The 26,800-nt window shown below is 35.0% G+C and overlaps 2 protein-coding genes across 2 annotated transcripts; one reads left to right on the top strand and one right to left on the bottom strand.

The window, feature by feature from the left end:
- The first annotated feature begins 4,002 nt into the window (after positions 1–4,002).
- On the top strand, positions 4,003–19,686 carry LOC121869982 (NAD-dependent protein deacetylase sirtuin-1-like). The gene is made up of 11 exons (XM_042371651.1): positions 4,003–4,141; positions 6,127–6,223; positions 6,402–6,640; positions 7,359–7,603; positions 8,168–8,361; positions 10,025–10,131; positions 11,999–12,235; positions 13,063–13,230; positions 13,433–13,550; positions 14,975–15,225; positions 15,897–19,686. The coding sequence occupies exons 1-11, from the start codon at positions 4,006–4,008 to the stop codon at positions 16,349–16,351; spliced, it is 2,247 nt and encodes a 748-aa protein (XP_042227585.1). The 5' UTR covers positions 4,003–4,005; the 3' UTR covers positions 16,352–19,686.
- On the bottom strand, positions 17,601–26,441 carry LOC121869983 (replication stress response regulator SDE2-like). Its single transcript, XM_042371652.1, has 7 exons — positions 26,315–26,441; positions 24,820–24,950; positions 24,378–24,519; positions 23,963–24,047; positions 22,883–23,052; positions 21,228–21,330; positions 17,601–20,527 (listed from the first exon to the last, which is right to left on the bottom strand). Exons 1-7 carry the CDS (start codon positions 26,349–26,351, stop codon positions 20,266–20,268), a joined length of 930 nt encoding a protein of 309 aa, XP_042227586.1. The 5' UTR covers positions 26,352–26,441; the 3' UTR covers positions 17,601–20,265.
- Between the last annotated feature and the right edge of the window lie 359 nt (positions 26,442–26,800).

Genomic DNA, 26,800 nt, shown 5'->3' on the forward strand with positions numbered 1-26,800 from the left:
AAGTTTTTGTAAAACATGGGAATACAAATTAACCATAGGCTAAAAAAATAGAAGGAACCTCGCTATAAAGTTAAGATAAATAGTAACTTAAAGATTTGCGACTTAAGTTTTACTATCCCTTTAACGCAAAAAATATTTATAACTTTACACCGTAATGTCATATCAAAACCATCAACCGACCGTGAGATGAAGCGGCAAATGGATCATTCATTAGCTTAATAGAAGCATTTACACCTCCTACAGCTAAAATATTATGGTGTAGAGCTTAAGACGATAATATAATAATATAAAAGCTGTGTAGAATAGCCACCATAAACCCCCAGGGCTAAAACTATTGAGGAAATACACTTACCTTCGGGTGTGTAGATGGAGCAGTTAAAATTACGCACTTCCTCCACCAAGTAGACTGCCTAGACTGGTTGAGCTAGACGCTTAGACCAAGGTAAGGAGATACAGGTAGCCTCACTTCCAGAGGATCTACGCTAATGAAAATAAAAATGAAATTTTTATTTACGTATTTTTGAAGGCCTACCTACCTCGGCCTAGACGGTCTAGACTCTAGAGTCCAGAGTCTAGACCAAGGAATAGAGGACTAGCTCACTTGGATCCTCCGCGACGGTGGCTACGCCAAGCTGCTGGGAAGTAGCAAACACATTAATCCCATTGCGCCTTACATGATTTAAGTAAAGATATTTTAGGTAAAATTACGTTAGTTAGGTCAAGTTAAGTTAAATAAAGTTAGGTTTGGTTAGGTTAGGTCAGGTTTGGTTAGGTTAGGTCAGGTTCATTTTGGGAGTGTTTTTGAAATACAATTTGGGTTGGGTTGGTAAAGTTTGCTTGAATTTACCCAAGAATTAATATGAAATCCTTTCAAAACACATCGAAAAATACAGGAACAACATAATTTCTTCCCAAAAGTCATGGGTGGTCTTAAAGGAAATAATGACTAAAAAATTCAAAGTTCCGGCCTATATTTTCTAGAAAACAACAGTATCCTGCTCATCATAATTATATATTCTAATGATACTCTGATGCTAACTAGCAATTCGAAGGAGTGGAACATTATCAGTACTAAATACATTAAATAAAAAAGCGTTCATATAAACTAATGAACATTGAAGTCAACAATGACAGAAGTAGGTGTACGACTCACCTCTCTATCTTTCAGAAAGGTTTCTGTTCGTTTTTTTTTTTTTTGATTAGCCCACCCGGGCACAGGTCACTGACCTATATTGGGGCCTGGTGGGCGAAAATGTAATAATAATAATAATAATAATAATAATAATAATAATAATAATAATAATAATAATAATAATAATAATAATAATAATAATAATAATAAAGAAATAAAAAATCATTAGTGAGAAACGATATATATATATATATATATATATATATATATATATATATATATATATATATATATATATATATATATATATATATATATGTTGTGTTGTCAAAGTAAGAGAAACAATTGAGACCCTGCAATTGTGTGTAAATGAGGCAGAAAGACAGATCAGCAACCTGGGACTTGGTCACAATTTTCGTGATGCCATATGGCAGCAGGGTCTACCATTAGACAACACATTTTGTTTCCAATAACTTCCCAGGCAGTAGTATATCCCTGTGTGGTAGCTGCCTACCGTCTACCCTCTCATAACTGAATACTTATGCATCAAGAATGCTAGTGTACTTTCTTTGATTTTTCTAAATTATATTACAAAGAAATTTAAACCTAACCAACTTAAACTAGTTACCTTTCGTTGGGGTATGACTAATAGCATAATTATTTAATACATTAGACCTTTTTTACCCTTAACCAAATATTTAATGTACTAATAATTATGTAAACACACACACACACACACACACATTTCAGTGGCTAGCTCATAAAATAAGCTGGCTGAGACTGCACCCATCAGCACAATGCGAGAGAACCTGCTGTGCTTGATTGTAAACACATGATTTTATTATGGAAGACCCCCAATGCCTCAGCTTAGTCTAAACACGTGTCCTGAGCGAGCGACAACCGTGACCCCTGGACTGGTAATAACGAGTGTTCTCAGCTGTGTGCTGAGGATAGAGGCGGTAGAATCACAGGCAAGAATAATAACCTGCCGTAATTATTAACGTCAACACTGAGTCACAATACCAATTCGAGTGGGTGTGTGTGTCTGGTGAGTGGTAAACATTGCCAGCCTCCTAACTTAACCCTTTAGAGGGCAGCGGCGCACTTAGGTATTCTATATTGGCTAACCCAAGACGATTTTATTCATCTGTAAGAAACCCCAGCCAACCAAAGGGTTAAAGAGAAACACGACTTTGACCTGTGTATTTTATTTTATGTTTTAAAGTAAGAAATCATAAAACAGGGTGTTTGGCTGCTCCCTCGACACGAGCTGGGGTCTGGTAGGATAACCCAACACATTCTTTTCCTCTCAGCCAACAGGTTGAGTCGGACGCAGACATCTACTGGTCGGGCACTACCGACAGTGAATTACAAGGACTCTTTGTTACAATTTATTTCCTTTTTCTATTAATATTAAAGGGAGTAATTGTATATAACCCCCCAACATTTCCTGTATATTGCATCTCCTGCAGTAAAAAATATTATGTCCAGCCGCCCTTCTTCCTACTTATGGTCAGCAGACATAATGTTATCTCTGCAATAAGATAACATGCAGACCCATCTGGAAAGTCTCTGAGGTTGAAGATGTCCTGGACTTCTGCAAATTGACTCACAACTACTATATTACTTCGACTGTCAGGGGCCTACCACTGTATGTCATCGACTGCTTATACCCGATAATTTGGTGGGTATGTACTATAAGTTCTCTTTGGACTCCCAAGTTGCGTTGTGTCTTACTGTAACGCTGGACGAACCAACCCAGACTAGTAAATTGAATACAAAAATAGTGAGTGATCTAGACAGTGCGGCACATAGTCACTTTATCTCCTTAATATTTAAGCGGATGACCTAAACGAAAAGTTAAACAAGTGTAGGACAGGATAACTCTTAACCTACCACGTATACGTCATGTACTGTTGGTGATGACTGAACCCGCCCTAGCAGGCCCTCATATGCTTACTGAGGGATGTAAGCTGTACGCAAAAAAATCATAATGTACTTTAAACTCTAGAGAAAAGTGTCACCATGTGGTCAGTTTGGGGTGAGACATCTCTTTTGCTGTTTAGACGTAATTAAGTTAGACAAATCTGAAAAAACACAGACATTATATAATTAGGTGCATACTCACCACCTTATTGCAACCTATTTAAATAATTCGACTTATTGTTATAACATTCTATATACAGATTTAATGTAAGATATTAAAGGAATTTGGTCGTATATAGTATTATTAGGCTAGTTATTTCTTCTTGTATTTTATTTAACACTTAATTGAAATAAATATAGATTACTATTATAATATTATAATAGCAATGTGCATATACAGCAATATATATATATATATATATATATATATATATATATATATATATATATATATATATATATATATATATATATATATATATATATATATATATATATATATATATATATATATATATATATATATATATATATATATATATATATATATATATATATATATATATATATATATATATATATATATATATATATATATATATATATATATATTATATATATATATATATATATATATATATATATATATATATATATATATATATATATATATATATATATATATATATATATATATATATATATCGTGAAGAGCCACTAAGCCACAAAGCAATTAATAACTTTATTAAAACTATATTTGTGTTGGACAACGATTTATATATTGTTAATATGTTTTTCAAGTGATATCTATAATCAATGGCCATTGGGTGGGCACAGGTAGTGAGGTCTTCCGTCTCCACTATGGTAACCTCGCAGCTGACCTTCGCCGCACTAGGCGCGATGGCAGGTTTGGCAACGCAGCGTGACGTCACCCATGAGGCACGGCAATGGCGGACCGAACGTACGGGATGGAGTCCGCTGTGCCTGCAAAACGACCTAGACTGGACTTCCCAGAGGATACTTCATCCCAACAATATGACAGTGACTTCCATTGTTTTGCAGGAACATCGGAGCTACTTACAGGTAAGTGAAAACTCCTGCATTATTTTTTTATTTTCACTTAAATGTAGTAAGAATTTTGGCGGGGGCTAACCAGTCGATGAACCCAAGATGGCGGATGCGCGCGCACTTAAATATCCCCATTTTTAAGGCTTTGGGTAATTTCCACAGTGCTGTGAATTTTATGCTGTTTTTATTTTGCTACATTTAGTTTTTTTACATCATTATACTCCGAATTGTATCGAATTTACTCCAAAATGTCAAACTTTGATCGATACGCCCACTTCAGTCATTAGGATTTAACAAAGGAACAAGTGAGCATCAGGGAGGAGACAAGAGGAGGATCCAGTAGGTTGTGTGTCGGCCAGCAGGTGGTGCGCGCGCCCTCCCTCACACCTCTAGCTCCTCTTTACTTCACTTATTAATATACCTTATAAGACAATAGCGGGAAGTTTAAAGGGCACAGTCAACCTCTTATTATCGCACCTAAAAAAATAATGCGATGTATTTTTATTTTTTAGTTTTATAAAGGAATGATGTTAATGTTGGTGATATATTTTTTATCAAGTTAAATTTCATAATTGAAGGATTTGTAAAAGTTAAAAAAAAAATATTCAATTATCCGTTATTTAAAGAACCAGGAAGATGTCAAACATAAACAGTGGGCAAAATTTGGGTATATTTCTTGTTAATGTATAATAATCGGATGTTGATGACAAGTAGATATGATAATATTCCTTCATAATATCTATGCGCCAAGTACTTGTAGAATATTATGAATGAATAATGTAGTTTGATCTAAAATTATTGGAGGAGGGTAAATTCCGTATCGTAGTTGGCCATGCAGGGTTGGAAGGACTGAGCAACTTCTGATGAGTCGCAAACTAATATGTAGCTTATTTAGTTCATACCATAACTTGTGAATTTGTTCTTAAGAATAAAAAATATATCACAAGGTTTAGTTTGTCCCGTCCTTTAACCCATCTACAGGGTATAGTCGCAAATTGATAAAGAAAACCATCAGGTAATATTAGTGTGAAGGATGATGAAGGTTACATTTTATAAGGTTACTGACGAAAATTACTGGTACAATACAGGGTTCAGTTTATTAAGATAATTTTCAAATGTTGGTTCAGTAAAGGAAAACAAGTTTAACCTTTGCAAGAAATAGAAAGACAAAATTTACAGTATGGAATGAATGAACAAAAAAAATGGAGATAAAGTATAAGCTAGGATATATTTTACAGATATAAAACTATTTTTTTCTTGAAATGTACTGTATGTAATATTGTTATTAATGCTCCACAGATTATGTGAATCAATAGTAATGTTTTCTTTCATTTATCACTATTCTTGAAATTTGTACTAATCATCTACTTTTTTGTCTGGCAACAGCACTTGGTTATTACCTATATGCTTTTTGCTTGTTCCTTCGTAGACAAATCCGTTTTTAATAAGATGAGTTCTTCTGGCTATTCTTATTTTTAGAGTGTTCTCATTGTTTGAAATTCACTTGCTGTATATGTCAGCCTGATTATTGAATAGTATAGACTGCAAACTGTATAGACTGAAGGGAAGTCAGCTATGGGATTTCAGAATGGTTTACCACGGAATGTTTCCTTGTACTTGAAATAATACCAGTTAAAGCTATTTTAAATATACATTTAATCTGATGTACATAAATTAAAAATAAAATAAGGTAGCAATGTATTCAGTACAATAATCATACAAGCTTATATTTGGTTTGGCATGTATAAAGACCATGCATGTATACAGTTCAGCATGTGTATAGATAATGCAGGTATAGTACAGTATATGGTGTATATAGACCATGGATACAATTTCCAATGTACCCAGACAATGCAGTTTATAGTTCAACAATAGTAAACCGTAAGGCAATTTGACCAAGGATAGCTGACAAAGCCATCAGATATTTTCCAGGATTGTTACTTAAATAATGAATCTTTAAGTAGTTTAAGACAGTATAATGAATATATATTTTTTTCCAGGGGGCTACAGTAATGGTGCAGAGTTCACGATCACTTCAGATTCTGGATTCAATGAACTTACACCACCACAAAGCTTGGAGGATGACATAACAACTCCGTAAGTCGAAGAGTCAGGTTACTAGAAATACAGAAGTTCTTTTGTACTGTAATAAATTTTTCAAACAATTATTAATTTTCATAGTTTCTTGTGTGTTTATACAGTATATGGATAGGCTGCAAGGCGAAATTTCCTCTTTAAACTACCAATAGTCTTGATGTTGTAACATTCTCCACAGAAGAACAAGCTCCAGTCAAGATGAAAACATTGGTAGAATCGAAAACCACTTAAGTAATGATAATACCAATGACAGCTCAATCATCGACTGTTCAGAAAATTGGCCCAATGGAACAGCAACTAGTCAGGAGGAGGACGAGGATGAAGAAGACAGACAGTCCGTGGCATCAACAACGTCTAACCTCAGTGGACTGTCGGACTTTTCTAATTTCTCTGGAAAGGATTGGAAACCTTGTGCTGGTGAGTAATAGTGTATAATATTAGTCCTTGTTATTATTTTGGGGAGATATGTATTGAGGGGCTATATGGAGGAGAATGTATTGTTTTATTGTTGAAAAATTATATACATATCGTGTTCGGTTTTCTGAAATTTGTCTCGTAAAAGTAAGAAAGTGTAAGAGTTCTTCAGAAAAGAATGTTTTTTGTAAGAGATATGGTAATGAAGGTGTAGTAGTCGATACATTGCCCTCAACCATCCTGATCATATATTGTATTGTTAAGTGCAATATTGAGGTCAGCCATTCACCAAATTTCACCTCTTGAAATTAAAAGATTAGATTGGGGTAGTTGTTCTATGGGTGCAATAGAAGAAGCCACAGTTATTTATTAATAGTATTACCTACCTTATTCTCACACTTGTAGCAGTGTGTCATTCTTAATTACAAGAAAAGGAATGATGAAAAATGAATTTCAGGTAAATTTGAAGTTACTTCCAGGATTGTATTAAGTTTAGAAGTGTTACATTGGGTGAGCATCAGTTCAAAAATATTATATACACTCGCTGGTAAAGCATCCGTTCATAAATGTTATACCAGCACTGGTTAGGTATCATTTCAGGGATGTTACAATTTGGTACAGGTACTGGGGTGTTATCTATATGGTAACAAAGTTAACTGGGATATTGATGTCAAAATTTTATGAGTGTTAACTAAAAACTATATTTATTTCATATTTATAGGTCCAATGTCTTGGGTCCAACAACAAATGTTGCGCGGGGTTAACCCACGTACCATCCTTACCCACGTCCTCGGAGCCACAACTGCGATTCCCGAGGGAGTTCCTGATGTGACACTTTGGCGCCTGATTGTGAACATGTTATCAGAGCCACCTCGAAGAGAAAAATTACGTCATATCAATACAATCGAAGACGTAGTGAGATTAATGAAGTCCTGTCGGAAGATCATCGTCCTGACTGGTGCAGGGGTCAGTTGTTATGGCATCACATTGTTAACTTCTACGACATACACAAACATTTTCTGACACCAGGATCTCTATTATATCCCCCTTTTCTCTCTCAGATTTTAGTCTGGTAGCTCTAATAGACCTCATTTTTATTTTTCTCAATTAGGATACAATGTTTTATCAGATGACTTTATATTGTATAAGGTGTTTCTCTATTGAGATTCTTCTCTACTGTAAGACCAAATATTTTAGGTAATAGGAATACAAAAGGTTCATATTAAAATATTTTTCATCTGCAAGCCAACACCCTGGGTATAATTTTTTGTATGGTAGTGTGTAATTTAACTAATTCTGTGGATATATACAGTACAGTATATTAATGAAAATGAAGAAAGTTCAGATTAATTAAAATACAGAACTGTACTGTAAATCATAGATACAGTATAAGCATAAAAACTGAAAGTACCAGTTTTCACGGACTTTATCAAGAGTTACTGTATTCATCAATTTTAGTTTCACTTGGCTTATAGGTAATAAAAAGTTTATATTAACATTTACAATCAATTAATGGACTATTATTTCCAGGTGTCAGTTTCCTGTGGCATCCCGGACTTTAGGAGTAGAGATGGAATTTACGCCCGGCTTGCCATTGACTTCCCTGATTTACCAGATCCACAAGCAATGTTTGATATACACTACTTCAGACGAGACCCCCGCCCATTCTTCAAATTTGCCCGGGAGATTTACCCTGGACAGTTTACTCCGTCTCTCTGTCACAGGTAATTTTTAAAAGTTTTTCTTTAGGTTGCCTGTTCTGGGTAAAGACCATTTTTGGATTTCATTTTGCTTGATATACTGTTGAGAGCAAATATTTTTTACCTAATTTTGTAAAGTGTATTTATTACTGGCCACGTAATGCATTTCTCTAAGCAAGTTAGTTTTTAACAATACCACTTTGTCACTGACTGACTTAGACACTTTTTGGTTGAACTCACCAGATCCACTTAGTATCACTTTACACTGTATTCAATCAAATTTTAAAGGGCCTCGTACACACTCAGGCTGGCCTGTCTGGCTGCCTGCACAGCCTGGCCTGTTCAGGTAAAACTGCACGTGTGTGAGGGTGGTTCAGGTCAAGATTTTGGCCAGTTCAGGTGGCCTCTCCAGTCGCCACTGGACCTCTCACTGATAGATTTTTTGCTTCGGTTGGCATAAGGTTCTGGCCAGTTTATGTGTGTGTGTGTGGGCAACAGTTCAGGCCAGCACTCGGTTTTCTAGCAGCAGCGGTGGTTAAACAAACGTCTTGCCATGAATGCCTCAGAAGAAAAAGTTTTTGACAGAATTCATCAATATTTATAGGGTGAATCTATGTCTGGAAAATAAAGAAGAAGGATTATGCATACAGTGAAAATAGAGTGTAGCCCATAAATTGTTAAGTGTTAAATTGAAAGAAAAAATGTAGGAGCCACCTGTTGCAAGAAATTGCAAAGTAGCTGACAATCTCTCATGTCAAGATTTGGCCTTCCGCATCCAGGTATCTTGTTTTTTTTTATCGTTTGAGAAACTAAAGACAATAGCTTCAGGATTGTTTCTTCCTCCATCCTCAAGTACTTGAACCAATCTCCTTTCACAAATCTCAATTTTTCTAGTAATGTCAAATGGGATAGCTCGTCCCTTTACTGTAACCACTCTTTGGTCATTTTGTGTCCTTTCTATTCCTCTTATTCTCTTCTTGATATACAGTATAGGCAGCTGCAACAGTTTCAGCTGCTAGTTCACGAGTGGTACGTGGAACGGCCATGGCTGTCCATGCACGATGACATCCCTCTGAGAACTGAGCTCTGATCTTGAGGCTAGATGGAATCATGTGTGAGCGACACTTTCTATGTGAGACTGGCCTGAACAGGTGGCTAGATGGAAAGGCCTGAATGTGAATGGAGCCCTTAGTTGTACCTATTGGTTTGTGCAGGACTTTACCACTAAAGGGGAAAGTTTTGTATGTGTGTTTGTGTAGCTTTGTACAAGATATCTTGTATTAGTTTCTGTGTAACGTCTCATCTTCCATTTACCGTAGGTCTTTTCATTAAATTGTCCGTATTTCTGGACGTACTGTATATAAATATGAAATGAGTATTGTACCTCTTCTTTTCATGCTAAGATTGAATTTTATGTATACGAGAAGTAGTCGTCTCCTACAGTGGCACCATGTGTTAGATATTTAGGTTATGTTAAGATGTGGAATATAAACAAATCTAGCTGGCTCAATCTAATCCACTTGGAGTTGTATCCTTGTATAGGGAATATAAGAAAGCCCATTTGTTAGAAGAAAAGTAAAAAAATAATAATACAGTATATACTGTATATGGTAAATCATACAGTGCATAACATAAATATACTGTACTGTTCTTTTAATTTTTCTGATTGACCTTGTGCAATTTTCAGATTTATTCGTCTAATAGAACAACACAACAAATTATTACGGAATTACACCCAGAACATCGATACACTAGAACAAGTAGCAGGGATAGAGAATGTCATTCAATGTCACGGTAAGTAAAATTTCAAGCTTATTCCTTCCTTGTGGAGAAAACTGACTCACGTGTTCAACTGAGGTTCTTCATTTTGGCTGCTAATAGCACACAATTTTAGGCCAAAAATAGAGTACAGTAGAACGTTGGTATAAGTTGAGATACCTTCCAAGAGAGGTGGCTTTAAACTGAATTGGCACTAAATTGAAGTGTTGCTTCAATGGAATAATTTAGTTTGGTACTTGAAAGAAATACAAAATACTAAAAAGACTGACAGTCTGCCCAGATGCACCTCAGCCCATCTCTTAGAATAAACAAAACATTGCTTTTTGTAGTATCATGTTAAAACAAACACTCATAAATCAACACAGCTAAAATTAAGGGATGCAAAATGATCTGTTTACTGGCTGGGAAGATGGGGGGGAGGGAGGGAGGTGAGGTGATGTTTGACAGTTGATGCCGAGGTCTAGTGCTTATTTATTTATCTGTCCTTAAGAGTGACTTTAAGTTTTTCTCTTATAAAATGTCATTGAACTGACATGGGAGAATATAATTAACATTGCTGGAATTCTTATAAGATAGTGATTAATTTCAATATAAACACGCTATAGAGTGATTAAAATGAATATAAACATGCTATAGCTCGCATTAGACATACAAATTTTAGTTCTAATTTAAGAATTTTAGTACAAAGAGCAAAATACATGACGTTTATATTCAAATTATATGCTGTCTTGCAAGGATTCCAGCAATACAAATTATATTCTCCTAACTTTAGTCTGTGACATTATATATAAGATAAAAACTTTAAGCCTAAAACACCAAACCCTGGCTGGGAAGATGGGGAAGGAAGTGACAGTGACATGTTTGACAGTTGGCACTGAAGGTCTAGTGATGTACTTATTTGTTTATTTATGTCCCTTAGCTTGAGTTTATGTTTTTTGTTTATGAAATGTCACAGAAGTGACTGGGGAGAATATAATTTACATTGCTGGAATTCTTAAAAGATAGTGATTAATTTGAATATAAACATGCTATAGTTTGCACAAGACAAAAATTTTTGTAATCATTTAGTACATTATTTTGAGTACATGTACAGTATAGCTTTGTCCTTAGGACAGTGTAGCGTGCCCAGAGAAACATTAGGCGCAAAATTTTAATATGATGCGCCAGATTGACTCAAGCAAAATAGGAAAGATTCACTTTAAATTAAAACATTGTCCTTAATTGTGGGTGTCGCTTTAAATCAATAATCTTAAATTGAATCGGTTTGAATAGACGTTCTACTGTATAAGTCAATGGTGGATGGTAGAAGGGAAGACTAAAAAGAATGAAGGATGGGGTGAAGGGAGAACTGTGTGTGCTCATGTGCTTGCATGTGACCAATGCTAATTTGGTGCATTCCAGATGAAGCCTCTCAGTGTGGAGGAGGAATAGTTTATTATGTATTGATGAGTTGGTGGTATGACAGTTTTCTGCTGGCAGGCGGGTCACCCATTCACTTACTAACTAGATCTGAACCTTCTGACCAAGGGACCAGCATCTATTTGGTTATGTCTATGTGTATGGGGAAGATACACACGTCTCCTCACCTTAACCCCTCATTTTTCCTTTTTGAGTCCATGAGTCACATTGATAATTACTGTATATGATCTTGTTCTGTATTTCAATTTATCATTCAACTGAATAAATTTCTTGTATGTACTGTACTTGGTATCATGGAACTTAAATCTTTTCCAATACTACATGTTTCTTGTGAGGGTAAGCTGCTAGGTTGTCATGTTAGTGATATTTTTATTACTTTATGGTTCTTTTCCATAGTGGATTTTTTATAGAGAATCCTAAATTTAAAGTTAATTTAAGACATTTTCTCATCTTTGATTCGCAGGTTCATTTGCCACAGCTACTTGTCAGAGATGCAACCACAGGGTCAATGCCCAAGGCATAAAAGAAGATATTTTCTCTCAGAGGATTCCCCGGTGTACTCAGTGTGATACAAATGAGGAAAACGGACATGAAGACTTAATGGTAAAGGAAGAAATCCCGAATGTAAGCCAAGATGAACCTGTAAATACACAACAGGATACAACATCCAGCATACACTTAATGCCTCACAGACCGCCAGGTATGTAATTAATCTCAGTAATTGTTTTCAACATGGTTTCATTTTATCTTAACATAAAATAATAGACTCTGTGGTGAGAGTGTGGGTCTGTCGTTAACCCTTTAGCCCCGGGTTAGGGTGCTGCTGGCAGTACCCCTGCGGGGTTAAATCGTGAAAAAAAATCAACTTAAAAAAAAAAAAGGCGGGAAAATAGGCGGACGTTCTGGAACGTCTCCCGGGGCCTAAGGGTTAATCATATTTTATAGGCACAGCAAATTCTTTTATTTCAAATTTAATTTTAATCAAACTTGACATTAGGACGTCAGGTTACTTGCTCATCTAGAGTGTTTTATCACTAGACTGGGGATTCTCCAGTAATTATTTTCCTGCAAAAGTAACACTAATAATAACAACAGAACATAGTTGTATCATAGTAATGTTTATGACAAATTTCATTGAGGTATTTAATTGAATTTATTTCTATGTTAGTTGCAAAGCTGACTAATAAAAAATTCTTGGTGATTTAGTATACCGGTAACATTTTACAAGTTTGGTGTTAAGTATTGAACGTGAGTGAGCAGCAGGACTGGACTGATCTTGAATATTTATCTCTAAAGATGGAGATGTTGATTGCAACTGAAAAACAATTGTATTATTTTAATGTGATCAGACATGCAGGTTTTTTGTTGATTTATTCTGTCTATTTAATGAAGTGGCATCCCATGGTGAATGGAATAGTGAAAATAATAATGTTAATTTTCTTTTGGTGAAGTGTATTGCATCAAATTGCAATAAGATATACCATCAGAAGCATTAACAATTCTACAATTATGTCTTGAATTTTTCAGATTCACCACAGTTTCCACCCCAACCAATTATGAAGCCAGATATTGTGTTCTTTGGTGAGGGTTTACCTGATGAGTTTCATGATAAAATGGCAGAAGATAAAGATGAATGTGACTTACTAATTGTCATAGGATCCTCCTTAAAAGTTCGCCCAGTGGCTTTGATTCCTAGTAAGTTGTGGCTACTAATAATAAAAAATCATAAATATTTTATATATTTTGGATGTTGATATACTGTATATGAAGTTCCTCTTTCCTCATCGAAAAGAGAAAAAATCTTTCTCAGTGTCATTCAGACTGATCTTTATTTTGTAAGTTCTTATTACTGTATTTTTTATGTTATTCAAACTTATTTAAATTGTTTTACTTACAGGTTCAGTTCCTTCACATGTGCCTCAGATTCTGATCAACCGTGAACCTCTACGGCATCTCACCTTTGATGTTGAACTTCTAGGAGACTGTGATGTGATAATAAATGAACTTTGTCACAGGTTTGTTCCAAATTGCCCATTAATGTTTTCAATATAAATGAAACAGCTCTGTTCTATAGAAAAGGAAACTCGGAAATAGAGTTACGTCTGCTGCACTATAGGTTGGTCAGTCCAGCAGAGGGTCGTGACTTTGCTGCTTCCACTAGTGACTTGCGATTGTAAATCATGTTGTATTTTCATGCATTTTATTTATTATAGCCTGCACCATTACTTCTCAATCACTACTATTTTCTTAGTGAGAAATAGTCACTGTTACAGCATTATCCTGGCTTGCCACAGATCCTTGTAGTACTGTACATGCCCTTCAATAATAAGTTCATCAATGAACACCACAATGGACAAAAGTCCCAATATCACTGCTGGTTTTGTTCAATTAATTCAGGAACAGCAGCATTTGTCTTCTCAATTTCATATACGCTATATCTTTACAACTTTCGATAAACTTGGCATATTCACACTTGAAGAACCTTACTTTTTCCAAATTCGTGAACTTCTCACTCTCACTCTATGCCATGTATTAATCTAAACAGTCTTCAAGTACTAATTGCAATGTCTTCCTATTTCTTTCAAGACTTGATCTGGACATTAAAATATTCAATCTTATGTTCATATACTGTACTGTAGAATTTACTAACCTTTAATTTTTATCAAATGATCAGCAATAGCCCCTACCCTTATTAATACTGATGATGATACAGTATTGAATTTATTATGAACAGATTATTAATATACAGGTACTCCTCGACTTACGACCGCCACAGTCTTTCCAAAATTCTTTCAACTTACGTATTTTCGAGTCCCGACGTTAGTGATTGCACTGTGTACTGACAAAATTTTCGTTTGTAATTCCCTTTAAAATGGCTGGCAAGCTTAAAAGTGAGAGTTTTTTGGTGCTGAGAAGAAAAAGGGACACCCATTTTAGATTTTCTATGTACAGCTCCTCCCTGACTTACGACGGGGTTAGGGACCCAATTCCAGGTCGTAAGTCAAAAATGCTTAAATAATACAGTACATAGAAAATCTAAAATGGGTGTCTATTTTTCTTCTCTGCACCACAAAACTCTCACTTTTAAGCTTGCCAGCCATTTTAAAGGGAATTACAAACGAAAATTTTGTCTGTACACAGCGTAAAATCTGACGTTGGGACTCGAAAATACGTAATTTGACAAAATTTTGGTACGGCTGAGGCGGTCGTATGTCCGGGTGGTTGTAAGTCGGGGAGGAGCCGTATTTTTTCGCATTTTTTACTTACGACCTGGATTTGGGTCCCTAACCCAGTCGTAAGTCGGGGACTGCCTGTATTTGTTAAAACCTTTGCTTCATATTTGTTGTGTTTTTGTCGCATCATAGTTTGTTTGGCAAAACTAACTAAGCTCTCTATTTTATTCTATTGAGCTAATATATGTTCCTTTTCCAACTTACAGATTAGGAAATGGATGGAAAAAATTATGTGCAGATGAAAGTATGACTGAAATCAAAGAATTACCACCCAGACCACTTGAGCCACCCAGTATAAATATCAGTAGTGCTGATGGAGAGGATACCAATGCTTTTCCAGGAACTGCATTAGTAGCTCCTCAGAATGCTCCACATCCTCGGGATGAAAGTGATATTGAAGCACTCAGAGCTTGCTGGGCCCCAAAAGTTCGTGAGACGGTTGCTTCAAGATTACCAGGTGAGACTCGGCCCTGTATGAGAAAATTTATTGTCTCATATAAATGTTTTTCTTAAAATACTTAGGTAAACTTTTTCTCTTTAGTTCTTGAGTACAGTTGTATATATAATCAAAACAAGGGAACTTTTGTTAAGTGCTTATTGCATATTATAATAAATTTATATTAATGTACTGTAACATGAATAAAACTGAATGGTGTATAGTGTGAAAACTAAAATTTGAAAGGTGGCAGAATGAACAGGCAATGTAAAATGTATGTAGGGACTGAATAATTACATACTATTGTTATGTACATTTTGTGAGGAAGAACATATAGTAGCAGAAGTATTGTACATTATCAAAGGTTTAAAGAGGCAGGCAAATTTATGCTGCTCTTAGGTAAGTTGTACAGTACAGTATAGAGAAATGTGACGGCATACAGCTAAATACAGTATTGCAAAAGACTTTCATCTCGATAGACTCTACAGTACATCTATTAATTATTAAATGCTTCATCATTATTAACAACTTCTAAGTACTGCTCCCTTGTGTATTGAAAGGAGGCTTAGTTTACACTGAATGTATCTACACTTTTACACATTTATCATCATCATTACACACACAAAATTAAAGGATGGTAGGACATTCAATGATAGCTGTTACAATAAATTAAAAAAACATTTACCTTTCAGATAATATGTTCCTGTACACTGGTGGTCATAAGTATATTTTTCCTGGAGCTGAAGTGTATTATGATCCAGATGATGAATTTGAGGAGACCAAATCTCACAGTTCAGAATCTGATACTGATGAAATAGAACCAAGAGAGGAAAGTCAAGAATCCTTTCACAGTAACCACACTAATGGTTCCTCTAGCCACCATCCTAGATTAGATGAAGAATTTCATTCTACAGAAACACCTCACCTGTCACCAGAAGATGTCGATAGTCTCCTCTCAACTGCAGATAATGGTCAAAGCCAAGAACATGTTGAGGATTGGACTAGCCTTAATGCAAGCTTAGATACTTCTCTAGATTGTGATCACACTCTGACAGGCTATGAAACAGACAGTGCTCACCACACAGAAGAAAGTGCATCAAAAATAATTGAAACCATAACTAGATGTTCTCCTTCATCTGACCTATGACCTTACTTCAGGAGAGAAATAAGACTTTAAATCTTTTGAATAAGTCTTTTTTCTTCTTCTTCTTCTTAAAAAACGTTTATAAAAGCTGATAAAGAAATCTGAAAAAGACTTAACAACCAGTGTAAAAAGAGTGGTTGGTTGACTGTTGTACAATTTCCATTCGGACAAATTGAAGTCAGTCATTTTTATCCATAACACTAGCTAAATAAATAGCAGCTTTAATTGAAAAATTGTGTGTGATTGACTCATTATTTAAAACCGTCCCTTTGTTCATGTTAATCTCCATTTCTACTGCATATTTTGAAGTAATAGCCAGATATAAAGTTAGGTACCAAATAAATACCAACACAATGTGCAATTGTTATTCTGAAAACTGTTGGACCTTCTGTTTGGACACATGGCTTGAAGCTGATGGTTGTTTGCTGGAAGGTCTCAATTATTTAAAAAAAATAGAGGTTATAATTTGTTAAGTTAGATGTACATTAATATATATCTTTGTACGGAATGTTGACTTTTTACACCTCTTCGTCTAAAATGCCCCTGGAAGTGTGAAATCAGGTATAAGATTCAACTGGGTATCAACTTGTCATTCTTGCAGTTATATTTAATGCTGGTCATGGTCTTTGCTTTAGTATTTTCGAAATTAAATAAATTGAGACCTTCTAGTAACTTTACACATAGCTTGGACTTTAACAGGTCATGTACTAGGTAATCCATGAAGGTTATTAGACTGAAATTTTAGTCAAGTTTGCTTTTGTTCCTTTGTCATTCAGATTAAATCTTCATTGCTATGAAGCTCATTGTATTGGGTAGTGCCAAGCATTGACATTTATTCTTATAATCAGGTGATTGGTTGAACTCAGTGAATATATTCAAGATTGAACTTATTGACTCATATAACACCACAACTTAAATTTACTACTGTGATAAGAGCCACATGGATTATCAGCATGATCCTGCAAAAAGGATTATTGCCAGTATGAAAAAATTGCCCACCAAATAGGATTTGTTCTGTTTTAGGTTCAGGGGTTTGAACAGGCAAACTCTAAGTTGGTGGGCATCAACAGGGTTGTCTGAGTTATCCTCAGTCATTGTTCTTGCTTCATGTCTCCTTCAGCTTACTGTTTAACTATCTATGTACTTCCTGTCTTAGGCGTAAGGTTGAAGCCATGGCATTTATAGCTAAAAATTTCTATCTTCATCACAATACCAAAAAGATTAGAGTTTACAAAAGGTAATGATAACTCTATTCAAGGTATATGTTTTATTTAATGTCAACATCCTTTAGGGTGATTTTTAAATAAATATGGTGTGGATATGAAACTCATACACTTTGAATACATATATTTTCATCTAATGCTTGTGCCTAGGCTGATGATTTTTTTTAGTTGTCTTGGGTGCTTTATTGGAAAGGTTTGAGGTACTTCCCATTGTATGAGTTTTCTCAATTGAGGCTGGCTTGGACCTCCCTGTTTATACAGAACCGGTTGAATTTTCATAGTTTTTCATTTCCGTTTATGTTCACATTTTTGGAGAGAATTTTCATTAGGTCCTACCTCATTTTTTGTGTAGCCATTTTATAAGGAGCAATGCTTTGACATTGATTATTCTTTTTTTATGAATCCTTTGCAGGCATGAGGATCCTACTCACTCAACACAAGTCCTGCACAATACCCGGCAATGTCAAAAATCGTCTTGTTTTGGTATAATGGTCCTTCAGTGACTGCCATTAACAAATGATTTAATTTGCATTTATAATTCCGTCATGTCAAACGGTCTTTCATTACAACTGAATAGTCTGCAAAAGGTACTGAATGTTTTCATTTTATTATTAAAAGTCCATACATACCCAGCCTGCAACTGCATATAACAGCCTTAACCATTGTCCTTTTTTTAATGACACGTCGAAATATGACGGTCCACCTGGGGTCTCGTACAAATATTTTAGTTATACTGTAATACATTACACTTGTGTGATTCTGCACCTCTGATTATCCTGTTATGCATTTATTCAGCTTCAGAGTGTTGTAAAGTTATATCAGATTTAATAGTTACTGTTTACAGTATGCAGCAGGGCCAAATTAATCTATCATTATTTTCTAAATTTAGAACAGGGTAAATTCAGTAAAAATATTTAACATTCTATATTTAATTTTTGTTAATAGCAACAAATTTTCAACCATTCTTCTAATGTTATGGCAATCAAATGGGTGAGCAAATCTGGAGGCTTATTGTCCTACATTGGCAATGACCACCTGTATGTATGGTTTACATCTTGACTTGTGTTGCTCTGCACTTGGTTGCCAATTATCTGTAATTGAAAATCCACAAAGTTGTAGGCTTATTGTTCCCATCTTTTGAAAGTTGGTTAATGTAGATACTTCTTCGTTACTTCACTTCTTGTTGCTGTGGAAGAGGGCGCGACCTCTTAATGGGCATTAAATTTAATTTTAGGCAAGCCATAGCTTCACTGTTCTGTTATTAAAAGAAGTATGTATTGTACTTCAAATAGTATGTTCAATGTTTGGAAGTTGAGTTAACTACCTTCATCCCCCCCCCACCAAAAGGAAATTCCTTTCTGAGAGTAATTCAAACCAGGATGGTAATTAGCATGTGCAGCTTCACCCATATTTTTTATATGTCAGTTCCCTGAGACTTATCTCATACTTTGTATCTTGGATTGTCAGCCAATTTTATCCTAATGTCTCACTGCCATATCAAAAACAAAAAAAAATTATCTTAGTAATTTAATGATAGTGTTAAAAACTCAGTGCATATAGCTATAACATTAAATTAATGTTATTAAACAATTTATTCTATTTTTGGAATGAGCTGTATCAATCATTTCTGATATTTTATCAACAATTGCAAAGTTTTATCCCATTCATATACTCAGCAACATTTGCAGATTATTCATTAAAATCTACATGTTCTCTATCATCTGCTAGGTGCCTCATGTGCACCATAATAGGATCTCAGTCAGGCTACAAACTATATGAGGACGATGAAGATAGAAACTTGTTATATAAAGAGAATCAGGGGTAAAGTTCATAGTTTTTTGTACTTTGAATGTTCTCCCACCAATGTTCTTGGTGTCTATTTTGATTCTAGACAAGGCGACTTATTTTCATCGATCCTCATATTACCTATCTGTACATTTTGTAAAGTGTCGCTGTTTAGCATCAAGGGTCCAATGGCATAACATAACCATATTGTTGCTGTTACACATTAAGACTTGCCGAAGGTACAACTGCAGCTTTTTCATGTGGCCTAAAATGCAAATGTTCTCTTTTGTCTAAGCTAAGAACAGCAATAAAGTATTCCTTTTTTTTGTACATTATAGTTTTATGACCTCGAATTTTTCAGTTATGAAATAATTGTACTGAAAAGCAATTGCTGTCACATCAGTTTTTTAGCATTGTACCCTAGGACAGCATACAAAACAAAACATGTAACCATTAAACAGAAATTTTAATCACCAAAAATATATACTGTATCTCCAGTATTTCTGAATAAAATTACTTTAAGCAGGCATTTAACATGTGTCACTCACTTGGAGGGAGACTCCTTGTACTCTATTTAATAGTACTGTATATATGACATTTATGCAGGATGATGCATAACTGGGGAACCAGATGTATCAGTCATTTATTTCTAAATAACATTATTTTCCTACATTATACATATTTATAATATTTAACTTATAAACAAGAAATGTAATCATAGACAATCTCCAATTGTAAATCTTGAATAACTAGCCATTCAAAGCAGCATAATTGTCAATGCTTTCCAATACAGTGTTACCAGATCACCTGCCGTATATCATACGGGTGGGTTGGGAAGAACTTCTGCTACTGACTATATATAAATATAAATACTGTACACAAAAATATGTCTGGCAGGAACACCGTCACTCATTTTTCAGCAGTGTCAGAGCCAGACTTTTCTGAGGTATCATCAGGTTGACCACTTTTGTCTGGATAATGTTCATCTTCATTACATTGAATATCCTTTTTATCTTCTGCTGTATGGTCATCATCAGTGTTTCTACAACTGGACTTACCTTCATCTTCCTTATGTTTGTTTCCTTCATCTTTCTGAGTGCAGTCTTCTTTCACCTCACAAGCTGCCTCATCATCACTCTCACTCTCTTCTTCACTTGTTACATCCAAGTCACTGTTTGGGACAATACGACTAAATATAAGAATTTTTAACTGAGGAAACAGACAAACATTTAGTAATAACTAAAATATAACCACAGAATGCAGCAAGAATCTGAAATGACATGGCCCGAATGACTTTAAATTAGGTAAGACATAGATGTTAATGTTGCCACAATTTTTTCCTGTAAACAAGAAGGAATTGTGCTTCTATATCTCAAAAATTATTCCATACTTTTCAGATTTGAATAATGTAAATCCCTATAACTCCAATGATACCTGTACTTATAATGTAAAACAGTAGCATGAAGAAATGTCCAATACATCATCCTTGGAAGAATCAAAACCGAAGAAAGTCTTAAGGGGGGCTACCACACTTGTACATTTTTCTTCCAACCTATATCATCCATCCTCCAGTCAGAGTTGCCCTATCTCCAAAAGCAGACTATCACACATTTACCAAGCTTATGTCCATCTCCAACCTCAAACCACAACAAAAAAACATGGCGTAACTTTTACGGACAACTAAAGATCACGGGTCACACCAGTTTAGGCAACATAAGATGGTACAAAAAAGGAATAATTTAGGAATAATAATACATGATGAACTAAATATTGCGAGTTTAACTTTTACTTTCTTATTACTGTACTTTACTCATTATTAATTCTACAAAAAGATAAATACCATCCTAAATAAAACAAAGTACAGTACATACTCAATGAATCTTCCTCTTTTGCTCTCCACTTCATCCTTCTCTTTGATGTTGGGTTTCTGTCTCTTGATTCCTGAGGGACCACTGCCATTCTCATTTTGAAAAGCTGTAATAATTTTTTTTTTAATACGCTTTATAATAATGTTCTCGGCAAAAGAATACAATACAAAAATAACAATAATGATACAGTACAGTATAGTCTGGATTTACGCGGTTTTTGTTTACGCGTTTGGTCATTTACGCGGTGCCTTGCCAGAATGAAATGTTTTAATTACGCTGTAAATTTCATCATTTACGAGGCGAGCGGCTGGAGAGGTCCAGACCGCTGCGCCATTTTTTACCCACACGGTCCATTCTTGACCATACGCGGGAAGCAGCGCGGTGAGGGATGCGCATTAGGCCGCTCTTACATTATCGCTGACGTCGTATGACGTATCGGACTGTGATTGGGCCACGCATTCTTATCATTCACGCATTCACGCTGACCTAGCCGGGCCAGTCTCATTGTTCTCAGTCCGCGTATACAGTTCTCTCTTGTGCCTGCTATTCCCCTCACAATGGCTTCCGCTGGACCCCCAACACCCGAGAAAAACCTTGAATTACCTGGACCAAGCCATGATTGTGTGAAGGAAATCATCGAGTTGGGGGAGAAAATTAAACTCATCCTTGACAACGACCCAGACAAGCATCGGTATGAAGAGTCTAATAACCATCTGACGAAAGTTATGGAGCCGTATATCCAGATCTATCTCGACAACATCAATGCTAGTCGTCAACTAAGGACTTCTTCACCCGCAACCAACCACAGCCAGCCCAGGTCAGTGATAGTGACAGTGAGGATATGGACTTTGAGGGGCTTGTCTGGGAGGCCCTGCAAATCTCTGCGAGTAGTGAAAGTGATTCACCGGAGGGCAACTAATCTGCCCTCTGCCTCGGAACCAGCCGCCATCCACGTTTGCTGACCCATCTTTTCTACTAACGTAAGTGTTAAAAAACCTAATATTATTGACATTTCTCTTAAATATTAATTGTATGTGCATACCATCATAAAATTAAGATGTTATTTTTACTACAAGGTACGTAATGTGTTGGAAAAAGTGGAGTTTGGGGGTCGGCCCAGTCTCTATTTCAATTGATCCCATATGTTCTGTTATTTTGTTTACGCGTTTCTTGTTTTACGCGGACCTCCACGGGTTCAATTGACTGAGTAAATGCAGACTATACTGTACAGTAATTCCCATACTTCATGAAGTTATCCCATGTAATACCTTGCACAAGATAAATTTCTCACAAAGGGTAGAGTCACATCAGAAGTCCTGGTACAATGGCAACAAAACAAAACAAATTCAATTGTCACAGTATTTACATTCCAATTTCCCTACCACCTCACCACATGCTTTCCCATGTGTCTTTCATGAGTTCAGAAGATTTATGGACCGAGATCTAACCAATCACACGAGTAATTTTAACACATAAGACAGTATACTGTCTATGTAAGTGCCTGAATTAAAAACCAAACAAAAAACTTAGCTGTTCACAAAGTCAGAGAAGCAGCTCTATGTCTATGTTATGTGAGAGGTGACTGGGATCTGTGCTGTTGTTTCTAGAGTTAAAGTTTATAACAAACATCAATAAATGAAAACACCTACTATACTCACCCTTATCTAAAGAGTCGAACAAATTTTTCTCTCTGATTTCCCTTTGTTGATAGTAGGAATCATCTTGAAAGATGTGTTTTGGAGTTTCTTTCAACTTTTCAAATTTCTGACGTTTTCGCTGCAGTACTTCTCTCTCTCTTTCTGCCTTCTTGCTGATAAAGTCCTTCAGCCTGGGGAGAAATTCTCAATATACAGTACTGTATAATATGATACAAACATTGAATTTTCTACTTACTGAGAATATTGTGTTGACTTGAAGTTATTACCGGTAATTCTTCATACACTATAATCCTACAAATGTAAGAAAATAAACTTGTTACCAGTAATATTTTTTTTTACAAAATGAGAATATTATTCTGTTGACTTGAAGAAGTTAAGTTATTAATTTTTGAAACACTGTAATCCTATACGAGCATTTATGCTAAATTTCATTATTACGTTTGGATTTGTGCACTCAAATGTAAGATATGTTACCAGTTTTCTTTTATTTTACAAAAAGAATATTATTGTGTTAAATTCCATTGGTACATCTACTGCCAATTTTCTGTTTATTATCCTGAATAAGCTTTGGTTGAAAAATACTGTTTTTATGGTTTGAAAATACTATTTTAAAGCAATTAGTAAAAATAAAAATCGATTTAAATAAAAAAATCCGATTTAAATCAAATAAATCGTTTTTTTTTAATTTATTTTTTTTAAATCATGATTTTTCCAACCCTGATGGGAAGTCAGGGAAGTAAACAAGACACAATGACTTGAGCGGAAATGCACAAACAACACAACTGCCTCTGAAGGATACAGACCCCACACCACTCAGCTGGCAAGTGTGGGAATGGTTAATCTGGCAGAAGATTTTACTTAAAACTGTCTAATCATAATATACAATTCTTCATTTAAGTGTCATGAAATTTAAGCATCATGAGTGAACTTGCAAAAATTTTCATTAAACACTGCTGTGACATGAGGCAAAATATAAAATTTCATCTGTCATATTAATGCCCATGTGAGTGTTTACCTTCCTCTAATTTCTTTACAATACTGTCCTAATATTTATTTAATAGATATTTGCTTTCACATTACCTCTTTTCCTCATTAATGTCCCTCAGGCGTCGGCCACTCAGGTCCCGACACGCTTCACGGTTTGTTGTCTTTTCAATTTGAGCTCCTGTAAGAACAAGTCAGAAACGACTTGAAAACCAGAGGAAAGAATATTGTACCCTTATCTCTATCAGGATTTGGGTTTAATTTTAAGTTTCAGGTCTTTTATCTTAATAACACAAGATATAGTAATACCTTTAGTATGTACGTATAGTACAGTACTGTATATCCAAATAACTCACAGTGTACAGATAGTCCCCGTTTAACATGAGAGATACATTCCTAAATGGTTTCATGCTGTGCAAATCGAATCCAAAGAAAAAATTTAATTGAAAACCAGGTAAAAGAAGATATATACTGTACTGTATTTGAATTGGATGAATATTGAATTCCTTACCAATTGCCCTAAGCATAGATCCAAATCCACCTTTTCCTCCAGGGAGACGGAGAGTTGCCACTACTGTTGCTCCCTCAGGCACTGGTGATGAAGATGACAGGATGCGACCTGCACACTGCAACACCACATCTGACACCTGGCCCTGGAGAAAGCACCAAATGTAAGCTTTTTTTAAATAATAATCTTCCTTTTATATTAGAAAATGTAATACAGTATTAATTTTAAGGTATGGGCATTGGGCAACCCAATTTACTCTCTCCGGTAGTACATACTATAATATCTAAAACACAAGGTATGTTTAAAGCATTACTGTACTGTACTCACAAAACTACAGGTGTAATCAAATTTTCATGATTAAATTACTTATAGATGTATGCAGTAAGTATATATCTACTGTATTATAAGATGGCTGTGTGCCAACCTCTCCTGGCCAGCTACTGACCTCTCTCTCCGTTAAAGCTTCTAAAACATGGCTTCCAGTCATATCTTTTTGACCCGTGATGCACCATGACTGTCGGTGACCTGAGATGTGGGACTCCAGGATCATCATTCTGACTGCTGCTGTACCAACTCCTGTAAGCACAATAATATAAAATCCATTTTTTCCAGAGTACATAGAATAATATATAGTACAGTATATGTTTCTGAATATAGATTTTCCTGTTGATTCCAAAAAGATAATTATTTTTTACTGAGAAATGATGTTTGAACCTAACCTAACCAAATGTGATGATTGCCTCATATCTCTCCAAGTTTTTTTGGAACAGCAAGCATGAAAACGAAGATCTCTTTAAGCAAATACTATAACTTTTTAAAAAATCAGTTCTCCAACAAAATAATTGATCGTGTATGAGAACACTGCTACCACCAGAAGTTTAAAAAGTAGATTTGTTAAATTTTTTCACAATATGTTCTTATCATTATGGTAAGTATTTTAAACTAAAGAAACCTACCTAACCTAACCTTACCTTACCTTAACTTGCCATATTAAACAGAAAGTCCTGTACTTATTTTGATATCTGGCAACTATGAAAGCAACTTTATTGAAGTGTCATGATGTAATTTTACGCTTTTTGTGGACGTGAGAGTACGCATGTACCGACCAGGTCAGTTGTATACAAACAGAGAAGACGTCAACACTAGCTGACTTGGTAGATTTTTTGGAAGAATATTTAAGGTAAATAAATAACTTCTTTACATCCAGTGTCATATGATCAGTTTTTCACCACGTTTTACCACGGAGTTTCCCTCACCCTTTGTACCCTGCCCACTACAAGTGATTTATGATTGTAGACAGAGGAAAACAAAAAAATACTAATAATTAAAATCAAAAGTTGCTGCCTCTTTTAAAATCCTTACTATAATGATAAAAACATAATCTAATCTAACCTAACCTAATGCCATATTTTCAATCTACATCACGGTCACATTTAGTTCTCGCGTTGTTTGCCGGTAATGGACGAGTAGCCAATTAGAGCATACTCGTGGTAAAATAGCATTAGTAGGAACTTAACCGGCCACGGCAAAATATCCACTGCCTTATATCTTTGAAATCAGAAGGAAAATCTACAGTTAAAAACACATATTATATATTATTGGACAGCCTACATGAAACCGAGAAGACCCATATTTTTATATTTACCCTTATATCAATGAAGAGTTCCGTGTAGGGTTACTACGGATTATTTACCCAAATTTCAGTAAAGAGTAAGATACTTTTTTGCTCTATCTTCCTATATAAGAGTTAATAACCCTGCTATACTACACAGACAATACAACCAAGAGTGTATTATGCATCTACAACTTACTATGGTATGTCAAAAAATATTCTATATAAACCAACCAAACCAATTCTGAACTTAAAAACACGGTAGGAATTCTAATTCGTCCGTCTACACTGAAAAAGAAACAAAATCACCACAAAGTATATTACTTACTTGATAAATTCACCCTTGACTCACTTGCCTCACACATCAACACAACAATATAGTAATGTTAAAAAACTACCACGAATAAGATCTTTAAATCGTCTTATATACATTAGGCAAAATGAACCAAACAAATAAATATGCTCCTTCAACTGCTAATAAAATAGTATATGAAGTTATGAGAGGATTTAAATTACGTTCATCTGTCTAAATCAATGTAAAATAATAGTGAATAGTGTAGTTGTTCTTTACGTGGTACTATGTTAACACTATTAACCATTGAAATACGTATTATTATTGAATGTAAATTACTATTTACGTATACAGTATTATTCATATAATTTTATAGTTTTATACGAAAGTAAAAATATATTTAAGAATATTTATTCTTTTATCATAAATCGTATAAAAATATTTAATAGGTTTTTTATACATAACGTATTACGTTTTAATAATTGCTCGTTGCTTTTTTTCAGGTTCTAGGAGGCAGCTTTT

Source organism: Homarus americanus, unplaced genomic scaffold (genome assembly GCF_018991925.1).
Source record: "Homarus americanus isolate GMGI-L3 unplaced genomic scaffold, GMGI_Hamer_2.0 scaffold14467, whole genome shotgun sequence".
In the NCBI taxonomy this organism is placed as follows: Eukaryota; Metazoa; Arthropoda; class Malacostraca; order Decapoda; family Nephropidae; genus Homarus; species Homarus americanus.

Bases quoted from the DNA above. Each gene is read 5' to 3' on its own strand.
- LOC121869983 (XM_042371652.1), bottom strand. From the start codon at position 26,351: ATGTGTGAGGCAAGTGAGTCAAGGGTGAATTTATCAA. The intron at 24,520-24,819 runs GTCAGTAGCTGG...TGCTTTCTCCAG, and splicing joins AAGCTTTAACGGAGAGAGAG to GGCCAGGTGTCAGATGTGGT. The intron at 23,053-23,962 runs GTAATGTGAAAG...ATTTCTCCCCAG, and splicing joins GACATTAATGAGGAAAAGAG to GCTGAAGGACTTTATCAGCA.
- LOC121869982 (XM_042371651.1), top strand. From the start codon at position 4,006: ATGGCGGACCGAACGTACGGGATGGAGTCCGCTGTGCCTGCAAAACGA. The intron at 12,236-13,062 runs GTATGTAATTAA...TGAATTTTTCAG, and splicing joins AATGCCTCACAGACCGCCAG to ATTCACCACAGTTTCCACCC. The intron at 13,231-13,432 runs GTAAGTTGTGGC...TTTTACTTACAG, and splicing joins CCCAGTGGCTTTGATTCCTA to GTTCAGTTCCTTCACATGTG.